Raw genomic sequence first — 16,032 nt, forward strand, 5'->3', positions numbered from 1 at the left:
GCCTATATAGTTTCTTAGTATACCTGTTGTGTGATGGTATCAAAGGTACTTGGCAGACACTAGAAGCAGCCCAGTCCCAAGCTTCCTGTTAACTGCCTCCCTAGTGCATATATGCGCTAGTCCTGGTATTTTAAGGAATGCCTTGTTTATGTGCATTATATTGTCTGTCTTTTTAAAGGAGCATTGGGTTGCTTTAGGATAAGAAAAGAGGCTAGGTATGTACTCACTATGGATTTTAGATATGGATCAGGATAGTGCCAGTCTGCACTTCCACAGATAGAGAGTCTGGGAAACAGGAAAGAACCTAAAAGATATGCATATATGCATAGTACCCAAGAGAAGAGGATGGAGACAAGATCCTCTGAATGGATGGGGAACATGGCGAGGGGTGGGGGGGAGTGGGACCTGGGAAGAATAGAGGGGGTAAAGAGGAAGGGAGTTGGTCATGGGGGAACAGGAAGTTGAGGGGGGTGGGGGTAGAATAGGGGGAAGAGGGAATCATAGGATCGAAGACAGATCAGGCACCAGAGTGACCTCGAGTGATCTAAAGGTATAACATCAATTGGCAAGCTAAGCAATAGTGGAGAGACCACCTCGAATGCCCATTCCTGATAATGAACCTGATGTCTATAACCATCCGGGAGCCTTCATCCTGTGACTGATGGAAGCAGAGGCAAACACACAACTAATCACTGAACTGAACCCAAGGAACCCAGTGACAGAGAGGAGTGATGAGCAAATTGGCAAAGAATGGGCTGGCAAAACCAGCAGAGACAGCTGATCTGAACAGGGGAGTGCTCTTGGACCCCAGACCGACAGTGGGGAGGCCAGCATGGGACTGTTCTGGACCCCCCCAAATGTGAGTGTCAGTGAGAAGGCCTGGGCAACCTATGGGGCCCTGAGCTGTGGATCAGTGTCTATCCCTGGTATACAAACTGTCTTCATGTGCCTATAGCACAAAGAGAGATGCTCTCTCAGCCTGGACTCTTAGGGGAGTGCCTTGACCCTACCAAGAGTAAAATGACAGACTCTAGATATCCCCTATGTGGAAGGATTTGGCAATAGGGTGGGAGGGAGGGGAGGAAGGGGAGTGCAGGAAGAGGGGAGGGAGAGGGAACTGGGATTGACATGTAAAACAAGCTATTTAAAATTAAAATAAAAAATGATAAAAAATTTAAAAAAAATAAAAAAATAAAAAAATAAAAAAAAATAAAAAAAGAACTTAAATGTAAAAATTAGTTAATGGGACTAAAACATGAAATATCTAAAGTATTGTTGAAGACAAAAATTCTAAAGGTTATAAAAATAAAAAAAAAAAGAAAAGAGGCTAGGACTTGAAACCAAAGCCTAGACTGTTGCTTTTCCTGATATTGAACCAGCTTAGCTTAACCAGAGTGAGGTTAAGATGTTCTGTACCCTTCCCCAGGCAAGGAAGCTGCCATCTGTACAAAGGACTGAGATTACTGTAGCTTCACAGTACTTCCTTTACTAGAACTCAGTTAATTGACTACACAAATAGCAATACCCATTTTTATTAGTGCCTAAGCAGTGTATATGCAATGATACAGGTAGGGGTGACTTGAAACCCTGCCAGGTATAAATCAACCCAGATTGGATACATGCATGCAGTAGATAGTCTGGACTTTGGAAAGCTTTAGCCTTGTACCCTCCTATTATAAAGTGACAGTGCATGAATCCCCACCATAGAGCATGCACCTGCAATTCCTCAAATGCTAGCTTAGATTCCAAGGTTGAAATGATGGCAATATTGACAAAAGAACTACTGAAAAGGCAGGCCAGTGGCCAGGGCAACCAGCCTAGTTAACACAACCTCCTCAAAATGAATGGGGAGGTTGCGAACATTGCCTTGGAGTGACTGACAGAGTAACCCCGTCAACAGACTCAAAACATCTGCACCTGAACTTCTATTACAGAATGGTTTGCTTCAGGAGAGCTTCTATGCCTGCCTACCTGCCTCCCTTCTCCTTCCTCTTCCCCTTCCCCTTTCCTTCTTTTCCCTTTCCCTTCCCATCCCTTCCCCTCCCCTTTACTTCCCCTTTCCCTTTCCCCTTCTCCTTTCCCTTCCCTTCCCCTCCCTTCCCCTCCTTTCCCCCTCCCTTCCCCCTCCCCTCCCCTTCCCTTCCCTTTCCTTCCCTCCCCCTTTCCTTTTTCTTTTTTTGGATGTACCTCTGTGTACACTCTGTGTACATATGCTTGTGGAGGCCAGAGATTGATATTAGGTTTCTTTCTTTATTGCTTTCCACATTATTTACTGATCCAGGGTCTTTTGCTGGCTAGTCTAGTTAGCTACCTTGTTCAGTGGTTTCTTTGTCTCTGCTTCCAAAACACTGGGATGGCATTAGGGTCACTATTCCTCCTCCCCCTTAATTGAAATGTGTTTGGGACAAGTTCCAGTTTGTCTTTGCAAGTACCTTATCTACTGATCCATTTGCCCAGCCCCTGGCAGAGTATTTTTGTTGTTGTTATTGTTATTTTTTGTTTTGAGATAGGGTATAGCTCTGGCTGTCTTGGAACTTGCTCTTTAGACCAGGATGGCCTTGAATTCAGAGATCTGTCTGCCTCTACTCCCTGAGTGCACCACCAATGGCTAGTTATGGGGGAGGATTTTTTTTTTGGTTTTATGAGACAGGGTTTCTCTGTATTGTTTTGGAGGCTGTTGGTCCAGCCTGGCCTCGAACTCACAGAGATCTGCCTGCCTCTGCCTCCCGAGTGCTGGGATTAAAGGTGTGTGCCACCACTGCCCGGCTTGAGGAGTGGGGGGGGGAGGATCTTAATAGCCAGTCTGTTCACACATTTGGGTTCCCTCTGCTTTTAGTGGGTTTCAGTCTTCATCAACTCTCTTCCAAGCAAACTCCTAGGTCATATTATTGCATATAACAAGGACTAGTTTTTAATAGACAAGTATTAAAAACAAGACTGGTAATTTGTCCCAGCTCCCATTTTTCTGCTAATTTAGACTAAAATGTAAAAACTCAATTAGCTTGATTTAGAGGCACAATATTACACACAATAAAAAGTTTTATTTATAGGTTGTTTACATTAAAGCTTAAAACACTGATAGATTATTTTCAAAGGTATCATAAAAGGTTATTGTATATTAAAATAAAATTAAAACGTGCAAGTATATAAACATCAAAGGCAGGTCATGTCATATTCTTAAACTTCATGATGCCATGGCGAGTCAGGGTTAAAAGAATGGCTGAAAAGGATTTTGAAAGGATTGATTTCTCATCCTATGAAAATGTGTTGAATGATTCCTCATCTTATAAAAAGGTGTTGACTGTGGAAAAAAATTTCAATAACTGACATTTACTATTTTGAGATACACGGCTCAAGAATATTTTTCTTTCATTATTGGATCATTTTTACCTCGTTTTATTTTTTAATAGAGAAACAGTAATAGCAATATTGATTCCTTAATATATATCAACACTGTTTTAAAAATTCTTTACACAACAAACTTATATGTTGGTGATTGTGACTAACAGAGGGGAATAACATGATCAAAATATATTTACATTTAAAATAATAAAAACAAAATGTATAAAATAAAAAAATTAAATGGAGAAAGGCTAACAACAGATCTTTCCTTTCCTCCAAGTCCAATCCCCAGTCTCATCCTCAGCAGACTATTTGCTGTGGCCTCTCCACATTCTACCACCATTCCCAGTATGATTAAGCAGATACTAGGTGAACACTTTGCTTTCATTCCTCCTATGGATACCCTCAGCTCTGTGCCTACCCATTCCCATTCTTCGTGTCAACTCCCAACCTAGAAATGCATTCTTCTTGGAACACCCAGTGGCCATACCTGGCAGGATCCCAGAATCCCCTACCAAGCCACCACAGATGGGGAATTGAGACCATTGATGTTAAGATCAATGAACATTGTTGTTAATTCCTATTATTTTGTTGTTGTGCTATGTGTTGTTTTTCTGCTCTGGGATTATTTATTCCTTGTGATTTCTTAGCTGTGGCTAACCTTTTTGAGTTGAAGTTTTCAATGGGAAAAATGACCATCCTACCAGAAGCAATCTACAGATTCAATGCAATATATAATCCCTATCAAAATTCCAACACAATTCTTCCCAGATCTTGAAAGAAAAATTTTCAGCTTCCTATGGAAACACAGAAAAACCCAGGAAAACTACAACATAATAAAGATAAAGAATAATAAAAGTACTATTCCGTATTTAAGGTTGTACTACAAAGCTATAGTAATAAAAGCAGTGCGATATTGCCATAAAAAACAGTCATGTTAATTAATGGAATCAAACTGATTGACCAAGACATAAGTGCATACATCTATGGACACCTGATTATTTTATTTTATTTTTAATTTATTTTTTACATTCTAATCTCAGTTCCCCCCTCTCTCCTCTCCTCCACTCTCCCTTCCTTTCCCCCTCCCACCTTCTATCTGTTCCTCAGACAAGGTAAGGCCTCCCTAGGATGTCAACTAAGTCTGTCCTATTACCTCATTGAGGCAGGACTAAGCCCCCTCCCCATGTCTAGTTTGAGCAAAGTATCTCTCTCTAGAGACTGGGCTCCACAAAGTCATAATATGGACACCTGATTTTTGATAAAGAAGCCAGAAATACACACTTGAAAAATAAAACATTTTAAACAAATCGTGCTGGTCAAACTGGATGTCTTCATGCAGAAGACTGCAAATAGATTCATGCTTATCACCCTGCATAAAACTCAACTCCAAATAGATCAAAGACCTCAACATAAAACCAGATACAATAAACCTGATAGATGAGAAAGTGGGCAAGAACCTTGAACTCATTAGCACAGGAAAAGACTTTCTGAACAGGACACCATTAGCATAGGTACTAAGATTAACAATTAATTAATGGGACCTCATGAAACTGAGACACTTCTGCATGGCAAAGGGCACCATCATTCTGGCAAAATGCAAAATGGTAGCCTACAGAATGGAAAAAGATTTTTATAAACTACACATCTAATAGAGGATTGATATCCAAAATATATAAAGGACTCAAGAAAGTAGACTTCAAGAAAACAAATAAATCCAATTATTTACTGATCTAAACAGAATTCTCAATAGAGGAAACTCAAATGGGCGAGAAACTCGTAAGAAATGTTCAACATCCTTAACCATCAGGGAAATGCATAAACTACTTTGACATTCCATCTTATACCTGTTAGAATGGCTAAGACCAATAAAGCAAGTAATAAATCATGCTAGTCAGACTGTGGAGTAAGGAGAATACTCATTCACTGCTGGTGGGAGTGTAAACTTATATGGCCACTATGGAAATCAGTGTGGTGTTTCCTCAGGAAGATGGGAGTAGATCTACCTCAAGATCCAGCTATACCAAAGAATGTAGTTCATTGCTGTTCTATTTACAATAGCCAGAAATTGAAAATAGCCTAGTTGCACCTCAATAGAAGAATGAATAAAGAAATTGTGATAATTTGCACAGTAGAACATTACTCAGCTATTGAAAAATGAAATCATGAAATTCACAGGTAAATGGAACTAGAAAAAATCTTATCATCCTGAGTGAGGTAATGTAGGCCCAGAAAAATAAATATTATGTATTTGCTTATATGTGTGTACTAGCTTTTAATTCAATGGTAAACAAACTACAATCTGTAGAATCGCGGTGGTTAGGTATAGAGAAAGGGACTTGAGGAGCAAATAGATCTTCTTAAGAGTGAGAAATAGAATAGATATGGATGGGCAAGGGTGAGCAATTGGAATGGGAGGATCAAGTGAGGAGCAGAATGATGGAGGAATATAGGAAGAGACACCTAAAACTAAGGACCATTTAATGGGTAGTATGGAAACCCAATACAGTAAAAGCTTCCTAAAATATATACACATATAAAGGCAATCTAAATGAAACCACCAAATAACAGAGTCCCAAATGGACATCTCTTGCACCAAATTAAGCTTTTAATACTGAGAACGGGTTATATCTTTTTTTTTTTTCGAGACAGGGTTTCTCTGTATTGTTTTGGAGCCTGTCCTGGAACTAGCTCTTGTAGACCAGGTTGGCCTCGAACTCACAGAGATCTGCCTGCCTCTGCCTCCCGAGTGCTGGGATTAAAGGCGTGTGCCACCAACACCCGGCTTATATCTTATAGATATAGTTGGACAAAAGGGTCTCATGGGAATTCTCAACAATCCAGGCTGTGCCAACAGTTTCTGTTGTTCTCCACTCATTGATATCACTATCCTATTGCTAAAGATAATACTTCCACAACTCAATAAACCCAAAGAAGTTAAGCTGGTGCCTACCTAGAGCCTTCACTCTTATGGGATAGTGTTCTTGGTACTGGAAAATAGGTAGTCCAGGGACGTAGAGTTAAGCCAAATACTACTATTCTAAAGGAACCTAGTAATAAAATGATGCCTAGTGACATTCTGTTATACCTATAGATCAGTGCCTTGCTTAGTCATCATCAGAGAAGATTCCTCCTACATCATATGGGAACAAATACATAGATCTACGGACAGCTAGTATGCAAAGGGGACACTCCATCCTAAATGAAATGTTTCTATTTAATGCCTCCTTTCAGGGTTCAATTTATAAGATCTAGAGGTGATGCAGGACACCAAGGAAATAAAGCTTTCTAAACACAACAAGATTGATACACATATGAATCATAGAGACTGAGGCAGCATTCACAGCGCCCCAATAGTCTGCACTTGATAGGGTCCTAGATCTGAAAAGAGAAGTGGACACATGCCCCTATCCTTAACACAGAAGCCAACTACAACCAATAACCGTTTGGAAGTGAAAATTTAGTTTTCTCCAAGGGAGTCTTGCTAGGGAAACAAATTACTCTTAAGGGTAGGCTGCATGCCCAGAAGTAGATAGGGAACAGACAATGAACACAACTACGTCCTTGGAGGTTCCTGCTATTTAATGTTGTGTCAGAGCTTTTTCTCTTTTTAAAAATTTTATCTTCTTATTTTTATTCCCCATCTCTCTTTGCTCTGTAGGTCCTCTGAGTATATATTATGTCTTCCAGTTTTATGTTTTTTGTGGGATTCCTAAGTGTGTCAATTAGTCATCCTCTATATCTAATCTGTTTCTTGTGCCTTTTATTAGGCTCTTTTACTTTTGTTTGTTTTGCTCTATTCTGATGTATTTTTATTTTATTGTTATTCTTTAGAAGCATTTTGTTTTCTAATGGGAGACAGAAACAGTGGTGGAGAGGAGCTGGGAAGAGTAGAGGGAGGGGAGACCATATCAGGATATACTATATGAAAAAGTCTACTTTCAAGTAAGAAAAATATTATTCCTTGACAAACTTATACATTTACATAATGTATTTTGTTCTTTTTACCCATTAATCTCTCTCATCCCTTTTCAGTCCTATGGAACTACCCTTTTTTCTACTTGTTTCCCTGCTATTTGTATATCTTTAAATTTTTTTCCTTTGGGTGTTGTGTGTTTCTCTCTCTGTCTCTCTGTCTCTATCTCTCTCTGTCTCTGTCTCTTTCTCTGTGTGTGTGTGAACACAGGTGGAGAATGTTTACTGAAGCATGGGCAACCCACCACTAACTTCACCATGGAAGACAAGAACTCTCTTTCACCATTAACTGCAAGCAGTCCCTCGGGGATTGGTGGGGCCTCCTGAGTCTCTCCCCTCCCTTTGGCTCAAGAATATTTTTTAAAGTTGAGCACTCTCTGAGCTGGACTTTAGGACTGTAAAACAGGAGCAGTATGGTACATAATCCATTTTTTACAAGTGGGAACCACATAGATACCATTTTCTAAAGACTTACAGAAGAAGGAAGGAAAACAGCACTCAAAGGGATCTTGGGTGTATTTGATAACAACCCAGTGGTAAATTTATTTATTGCTCATTTATGTTTCAGATCCACCTTAAGTTTAAGACATTTTGTCTTTTTGTGAAAAGATATGAAGAGAATGTTCTAAATTGGTAAATTCAGAACTTTTCTCTCCCTCCTCCCATGACAGACATTTGCTTTGGATTTAGATGCTCAGTTCCAAATACTGTAAGGTAAAATATTACTATCAAGGAAAGAATGAAGAGAGGATGGTAAGCCTGGGTCCTTATTGTAGCCTTTCATCATGTTGTACAGTGACTATGTATAACTCATTTCCATTGAGTACATGGTTGAGATAAGTATAAGGTCTTCCCCAAACAAATAGTAAATGTAATGGATAATTTTTGCTTTGGTCATAAACTGTGAATGTTTTCATATTAAATATTGACCCTTGTAGGAGTCCTTACCCAGTTATCTTTTAAGTGGGCGTAATTACAAGACGAGCAGAGTCTCTGCTGTACCAGGAACCAGTATTGATCAGGAAAGGGTATTTGTAGGTCATCCACAACATAAGAGCTTCCAAAGGAAAAACAAAACAATGAAAACAGGAGTTAGAAAGCAGTGCATAGGCCTGAAAGTCACTATCCCTGGGCTTTAATTTCAGCGTCAATACAACAGTTCAGTGATTCAGTAGCCTTGGTATAAAAACTTAATAGATTCAACAGTCTACTAAAAAGCTATGGCTTTTTAATAGCTTTAAGATGGATGCATTATTCTTGTTCAAAAGCCTCAGACCTGCTCAAAATCCTTCATTGGGGGTTAATAAGTTTATGGCTGAAGTGAAGATGTTCCTAAAATCTCTCCAAGTTGAATTAACAGGTTACCAGGAGCTAATGAAGCCTGATTACTTTTATTTAAGGATTTTATTTGATTATATAGTGTGTGTGTGTGTACACAAGTACAGTGCCCATAGATTCTGCAAGAGAATGGCAGATTCTCCTGGAGCCAGAGCTAAGAGTTTGTTGTGAACTGATACGTGTGGGTGCTAAGAAACACACACAGGTCCTCTAGAAGAGCAGTCAGTGCCGTTAACCAATAACCCATCCCTCCAGCCCCTGATTGATATCATTCAGAATGTCAGTGAGTCACCTTGGAACATGAGTTCCACAAACTCATTAACCAGCACAGTTCACTAAAGCATAGCTAAGAAAACAGTGTTTTCAGGTCACTTTGCTAAACTTAAATCTGGGACTTTCTGGTTCTATGAATCTGGAAGATCGTAGAAACATATTTAAATTTCTGTCATTAAGTTGTTGTGATGTTCATGCTGTACACAGAGTTGATGATGAGGATTCATGCGCCCTGGGCTCTCAGATGCTGTGAGTTGCACAGTGGTTTTTGTCATCAGCAAGGACTGAGTCATATTCTTACCAAAATGCTGATGCCACACACAATCTATGTTCAGCGAATTTTCTAATCTTTTTGTCTTATTTAATTCCTAATTACTTCTGGAATTATAAAGTTATTGTTTAAACCAGTTGGCTGTTTTTGTTTTTAAAGTTTCACCTTCTATATAATTTATTACTAAATTCTTTTCAAACTTAGAAGGTAGAATTATCTCCTAATAACAGAGTTTCAGTCCCTCCCTCCTTCCCTCTCCCTCCCTCCCCCCACCCTACCCTGTCTTGCAGTACTGGGGATTCATCTCAGGGCCTTGTGATTGCTAGGTAAGTACTTTACCACTGAACTCTATCCTCAGCCCTCTTTTTATATTGAGATGGTCCCACCTAGTTTTTACGGGTGGCCTTGAACTCACTGAGTAGGGTTAGGATGGTCTTGAACCTACAGTCTGTTTTCCTTATCCTCCTGAGTATCTTGTTTTACATGACTACCGTGAGACCCAGCTAACCCTTATGGATTGTTCAGAAGGTCAAAGCGAATCTGTGTACATAATAAATTTCCATAGATATTGTGTGCCAGTATTGATGTGATGCTTTTAGCTGGGCAGCATGTCCTTCCTCTCAGGGAGTAGAAAGGATGAACAGCCAAGACCCACTCATGACTTTGTAGCTTTTGTCACTTTCTTGGCCAAAATTTTGGCCTCTGGTAGGGCCTGCAGTAGAGGTTAAGGTGGATTGACATGCTGTAGATACATAGCTAACTAAGAAGTCATGAATTTCAAGGTTTGTAGACAAGCAATGATACATTTTAGCCAAAAGCTGTTGAATTTAATCAAAGAGGTAATAATGTGTATTTTGTACTGACCTGGGAACCACACACTTCAGTCGAAGCTCAGCAGAAATATGTAAATTCCTGGGTTTATATGTGAGCCAGGTATTAAAGACAGTTCTATCAGGTTCTATCTGTTGAGATAAGAGATCTTTGAAGTATACATATGGTTTGTCACAACACATTTTAATATATTCAATAATAAATCGAAAGATAAATCATTTGCCACTCTACAACCCCAAGAAATAAAGATATGCCGCTGAATTAATGTGCTTAAAGTTCTGTCTGCAATGCAGAAGCACTTAACAAACAGAAAATAAAGCAACACACTTGACATATAATTTGTGAATGAGATTGCCAAGAGGCTGGTACATTATCCCTGGAGCTTTCCCACTAGCTTTTTCAAATCAAAGTTCTAGGAAGTATTTCTTTCTTACTTAGATGGCAACTTGCTCTATGAGGATTTAAAAGTTGAAGAAACTATTTGAAGGAGTCTGAGAGACTCTTCCTGATAATTCTGAATTCATAGTATTTGGCTTTTACTTTGAATTTCCAGTTTCTGAAAGCTCATCAAGAGGAAGAGTGTTAGCTAAAGATGATGTTTTTGTACTGACCTATTGGATTTCCTGAGCATTAAATGCATATACATTTCTTAAATAAATTTAAAATCCTATGGTTTTACCATACTAACTTCAAGTTCTGTAACAATTTGATCCTCCATTACTTATGCTTTTGGGATCATATTAGATATGATGTGTTATTCCAGTTGATAGAGAGGTTCCAAAGTCAGTAACTTGTTGAATAAATAGTAAGATGAATGATCTATGTGGTTCCTGAGATTTGAAAGATTTATTTACTCCAGTTTTCAAATCCAGAGGTCAGACAGACACTATTAAAATTATGAAATGGCCTCATGATGATTGGCAGAGTTTAAGCTGTATCAGTGGTAGAGGAAGTCTGCCCAGAGCAAGGGGTAAGGGAGAAGATAGGTGTGAGTATTTCATATAGGGTTTCTCATGTAGGGTGGAGTCATTAATATTGTCTCCTCAGATTGCCCAATGCGCCCCCCCATGGAGAGGATCATTCCCACTTGATAAAAAGGGCTCTATATTTGACACTTGCTTTTAGCTGCTGGAAACCTCAAGATGTCTTTGGATATCTTTTTATGGGCGTATGGGAACAAATCTGAGTGTCTGGCATTTTGCTGTGGGTAGGCGTAGGCTTCAAAAATAGAGTGAGATAGACACTCATTGCATGATACTATGAGACAGAGAAGATTGAAGGATTTTCATTTCTCTCTGTTTAAGTTATTCCATGTTAACGCCATGAAGTTTAGGTTCTTGAAAGAACATACTTGTTTTGATGACTACAGCTATGCAAATTAAGACAAGTTAAATGGAATGTTTTGTATTTACCATGGATGTGCTTATAAATTCCTACACCAAAGTTTACTTTCAGTTTTCCTCATAGATGCTAAAGTACTAATGATTTCAATTTTACACATACATAAATACATATAAGAATACATGTATATTAATTAGAAGTGAACAAATTAAGTATACTTCTAGTTCACGACCATTACAGATCATTCTTGCTTCTTAACTTCCTAAAAGTTTTAAGCAAAAGACTACACCTCTGTGCTTACTCATTTGGATGCTGAGCCATTATTATTTTAAGGCCTGGGCTCTGAGCACCACACTAAGAAGGAGGATCACAGGTTACCCCCAGGAATAAGCTATAGTTTAGTGATAGAGACAGATCTGTAAGTCAAAGAGAATAGAATACTTTACTAGGGATATGTTGTTTGGGCTTTAGTATTATTATTATTATTGTTGTTCATTTCATTCCACTCATTCCAGAGTCATTACAGCATCAGACTTAGACTAGAGACATCAGCAAGTCTTGCCTCTGACCCTTGCTTTGCTATATGCAAACTTCATGCATCTGGTTACATGGCTAACTTTTATGCATCAATTCCTCACTCTATTGGAAGTGTAATTGATCCTGTAGGATTGGGTGTGTGAAATGCCCATGTGAAATTAATATGTGTGCCATGCTAATAGAACATTAATTAATTTTGATAGCAAAATCCATAGTTTTCTTATTAATGCCAAGTATCCTATATGTAATAAGACTGGTGAATGAATAGGAATGACAGAAACATTCTTTGTGTTTCTCTTAGGCTAAAGCACTAGGTTGGCAATACTAGTGTTACACACATATTAAGAAATCAACAAGAAACAACACTTGAAAAGACTTTACAGATGGCACCAGTTAAAACGGTTCCTTCTCTTACCTCTATAACAGTCCCACAGAGACTGACAGGATAATAAAACTCAAGTTCATGTGGTCGGATGTAAGTCACCACGCAGCCTGTCCCTAGGAATAATTCATTAGGGTCTACAAATTCATCGGGATAAAACAGTGCCCTTTTAGCTGTAACACGGAGATTAAAATAATTGCATTCCACTGATACTGTTGAAAGAGAAGAAATGCAGTTAGCTGCTCCACCTCAGTACATGGCATAAAAGAAGATTTGATTTAACTGAAACAAAGAGAGGTTAGGGGTGTGGGCAAGGATAATTCCTTTCATAATGTGACTCCACTTCTCTTTTCTTCCCATTGACTTCCCTCCAATGAATCCACTTGCAAAACCCCATTAGTTCTGCCTGAGATTAACTGTGGTGGCTATTTGGAATGGAAACAGAGGCATGTGCTTTTATCAAGGTGCCATACTGGGTACCAAGTTCCCCAATCCTTGGTGTCTCTGCACAACTTAAGCCATGAGAGAGAGGGGGGAGGAGAGACAGAGACACAGACAGAGAGACAGAGACAGAGACAGACAGAGACAGACAGAGAGAGTGTGTACTTGCATGCTGGCATATGTACACATGGAGGCCATCGAGAGATGTTGTGTATCTTTCTCAGTTGCTCCACACCTTGTTTTTAAGACAGGTTTTCCCACTCAACCGGAGCTTGCCAACTCTGCTGGAGTAGCTAGCCAACAAGCTTGGCAGTCTGACTGTTTCTCCCTCTGCAGCACTGGGATCAGTTTTTTCTATGGGTGCTGGAGATCTGAGCACAGATCTTCATGCTTCCATGGAAAGCACTTTACTGATGGAACCATCTGCATGGCCCATAGGTTTTCATTTTCAGTCCATGGCTATGTGCCATATAGTAGCAGACATATAGTTCCTATGGAGAGAAGATGTGATTCTTTCAAGGTCCAAGAATTAATGAAGGGCTGGGACTGAACACTATGCTCTTTGGACTCACTACACTGTATTACCCTGGAGATCAGAATGCTAAGTTCATTTGTCTGCTGAACTTATCGCCCAAGCTTTAGGAGCAGATCTCTCCTTAGCTATCAGAGACACAGAGGACATTTGAAGCAGTCTTCCTCAGCATGCATGTGTTCTGTATGGAACTCACGGTTTTTACTTCACCTCCACGTGTGTTCCCTCATCCCATTCAACAGCACCTCACCCACCCACCACTGAAGCCCAAAGGCCTTAGGGTCTGGTCCCACTTCCCACTTCCCTTCCTTCCCACAGTCTTCCACTGAGTCTTTTTTCACTTTTGCTTTCAAAATTCATCTCCCGTCTACTCCTGCATGGCTGTACCCAGATTCCATCACTACCCCTTCCCCGGGCTACCTTGACAGCCTCGTGGAGGAGCTCACTGCCCCCAATCTCATTTATTTCATTTGCTACAGCTGCACTGTGCTGATGAACGGGTCCTCCTGCTAACACACACCCTTTCCCACCATCCCAGAAACCTCCACTTCCCTGTCTAACCTTCTAACTTTCAAGTTACATTTTTTCCGATTAAAAACAGTTTAATTTATCTTGGTCATAGTTCATAAGCTTGAACTATCACATTTGCAGTAGGCATTTTGCACAACTCTCCTTTTGTTTTTTTTCTAAAGGAAAAGAATAGGGAGTGTTGCCTGCTCTCTAAGATCCCACCCTCCTGTAAGCAGTGAAAATATTATTCCTAAAGTCCCATGGTAACTGTGCTGCCTCCAGGAATTTCCCTTTTTCCTCCCAATACTACACACATTATGCTTAGTACCTGTACTCATAACCAACTTTCCTTCTGAGACATAACAGTTTATATGAAAAACTCTTAGGTTAGCATCTGCCTTCTCTGAGCTGAGTCTCTGGTGGTCTACAGGACTTGGGGGTAGTTTAAATGAGTTCTGTCCCACTTTGTCTTAGGGAACATGATACCATGCCGGTGGTGAAACAAGGTTCCTCAATTGTTTGGGAAACTGCTAGACCTCCTAGGGTCTGAGAGCAGCTTGGGGTCAGTCTGTACGGGACTTTAAAGGCTAGTCTATGTGTCATGAGTTGGCTGTAGGGAAACACTGGAATGTTTAAGAAAGTTTTCTTCAGAGTATCTTAAAAAGAATTGTACAATGAGGTAGGGAGGGCAAGAGAGATGATTACACAAGGGAAGTAGTTAAGAAAGGGTAGTTGACTAATTCAGGTAGGAAACGGTGAAAAGACAGAGAAGGTACGAGCAGAGGAAGGGGAAATCATGCAGAAGAACAGATGGCTCAAGGGTGACCTGGTAGGAAATCGAAGAGTGCCTTTAGGAAGAAATGGGAAGAGAGGAAGGGAACCCAACTCTGAGACCTCAGCAAAAGTAACGGTTTGAGTCCAGAACACCTTTACTCATGGGGATAGGGAAGACAATATTTGCAACTTGTATGCCAGGACTGTAATTTTCTAGTTACCCAGGTGGAGACAACCTAGAGGGCTAGGAATTGTTAAGTTGTTAACTTCAGATGGGACCATAAAGCCCCTGAACTCATGGTCACTGAGGAACTACCCGGTGAAAACATTACCAAAAACAACCCACTCTGATACCTGGCTCTTGCCCAAAACACCTCCACATCCCAGCTATGAGCAGCAGCAGCAATCCTGATGTAACAAAAGCCTTCATTATGCTGGACATTGAGCTGGGATCTCCTCAGGTATCAGGTAGTTGAGAGGAACCAGGAAGCCGGAAGTGTTTTTATGTCTGAGGTCGTATTCAGATGGATTCAATGAACCCAATTCAGAGATGAGAACAAAAACCTTTAACAGGGTATCAATTCAAACTCCTGAAACTTTCTTTATCAGATTGGCTAGAAAAATATAGTGTTGGTTAAGTGAATATAGAGACACATTATGAGGTACTTTTGAACGGTCTGTGTAGGACCTCAAAATGCTTGGTCATGCGGCCAATTTGCTGGCTGTTTTTTTTTTTTATATTTTATGAGTTGATTTAGGGATGCCACTGACTCTGACATATTGTCATCTGTGGCTGAAGCCATCTCCCCAAGTTTGTGATACACATTTAGTTTAACTAGTTAATTCATTAGTTAGTTAATTCCTTGGTAGTATTTGGAGCTGATTTAGCAGAGGTTACTCACCATTAGCACCTGGGAAGAAGAGGTCAACAGAGACCCCAATCTTGACCATTCCTAGACCAATTTTGAGGGAACCCAGTGCTCTACAGTGATTTTATAATGTCCTTACTAGAGTGGCATGTCTAAGCTGCTAATCTCCCATTCTTTTGTAACTGAACCTTTCTAGACCACCAGAGAGCCTTGGATGTTCCAGGCACTATGGGATATCCTGGGAGAGTGGTGTGAACTTCCTACAGAGTCTGTTTACTATGAAGGCTTTAAAATTCCCTATGATATACATGGCTTACTTTTCCATTGCTGTGATAAAACACCATGACCAAAGCAATTTATAAAATAAAGCATTTATTTGGGGCTTACTGTTTCAGAGCTGAAGAGCTCATGACCATCATGGTAGAGGGGAGCTTGGCAGCGGGCAGGCAGATATGGTGCTGGAACAGTAGCTTAGAGCTCACATCTTGAGACACAACTATGAGGGAGAGAGAGAGAGAGAGAGAGAGAGAGAGAGAGAGAGAGAGAGAGAGAGAGAGAGAGAGAGAGAGCAAGGAGAGCACCTACTCAGAATGGTCTTTTAAAATCAGAGCCTGCC

At 40.0% G+C, this 16,032-nt stretch overlaps 1 protein-coding gene across 2 annotated transcripts; it reads right to left on the bottom strand.

Moving 5' to 3' along the window:
* Positions 1-3,199: 3,199 nt before the first annotated feature.
* Positions 3,200-15,014, bottom strand: LOC101823854 (oocyte-secreted protein 3-like). 2 transcript variants are annotated; one of them, XM_021229755.2, is made up of 5 exons: positions 14,902-15,014; positions 12,324-12,406; positions 10,064-10,161; positions 8,266-8,374; positions 3,200-3,301 (listed from the first exon to the last, which is right to left on the bottom strand). In XM_021229755.2, exons 1-5 carry the CDS (start codon positions 14,987-14,989, stop codon positions 3,209-3,211), a joined length of 471 nt encoding a protein of 156 aa, XP_021085414.1. In that variant the 5' UTR covers positions 14,990-15,014; the 3' UTR covers positions 3,200-3,208. The 2 variants fall into 2 exon arrangements, with proteins under 2 accessions (XP_021085414.1, XP_021085412.1); XM_021229753.2 differs by having other exon boundaries at positions 12,324-12,502; positions 14,902-15,012.
* Between the last annotated feature and the right edge of the window lie 1,018 nt (positions 15,015-16,032).

This window comes from Mesocricetus auratus, unplaced genomic scaffold (assembly GCF_017639785.1).
Source record: "Mesocricetus auratus isolate SY011 unplaced genomic scaffold, BCM_Maur_2.0 Super-Scaffold_4256, whole genome shotgun sequence".
NCBI classification, from domain to species: domain Eukaryota; kingdom Metazoa; phylum Chordata; class Mammalia; order Rodentia; family Cricetidae; genus Mesocricetus; species Mesocricetus auratus.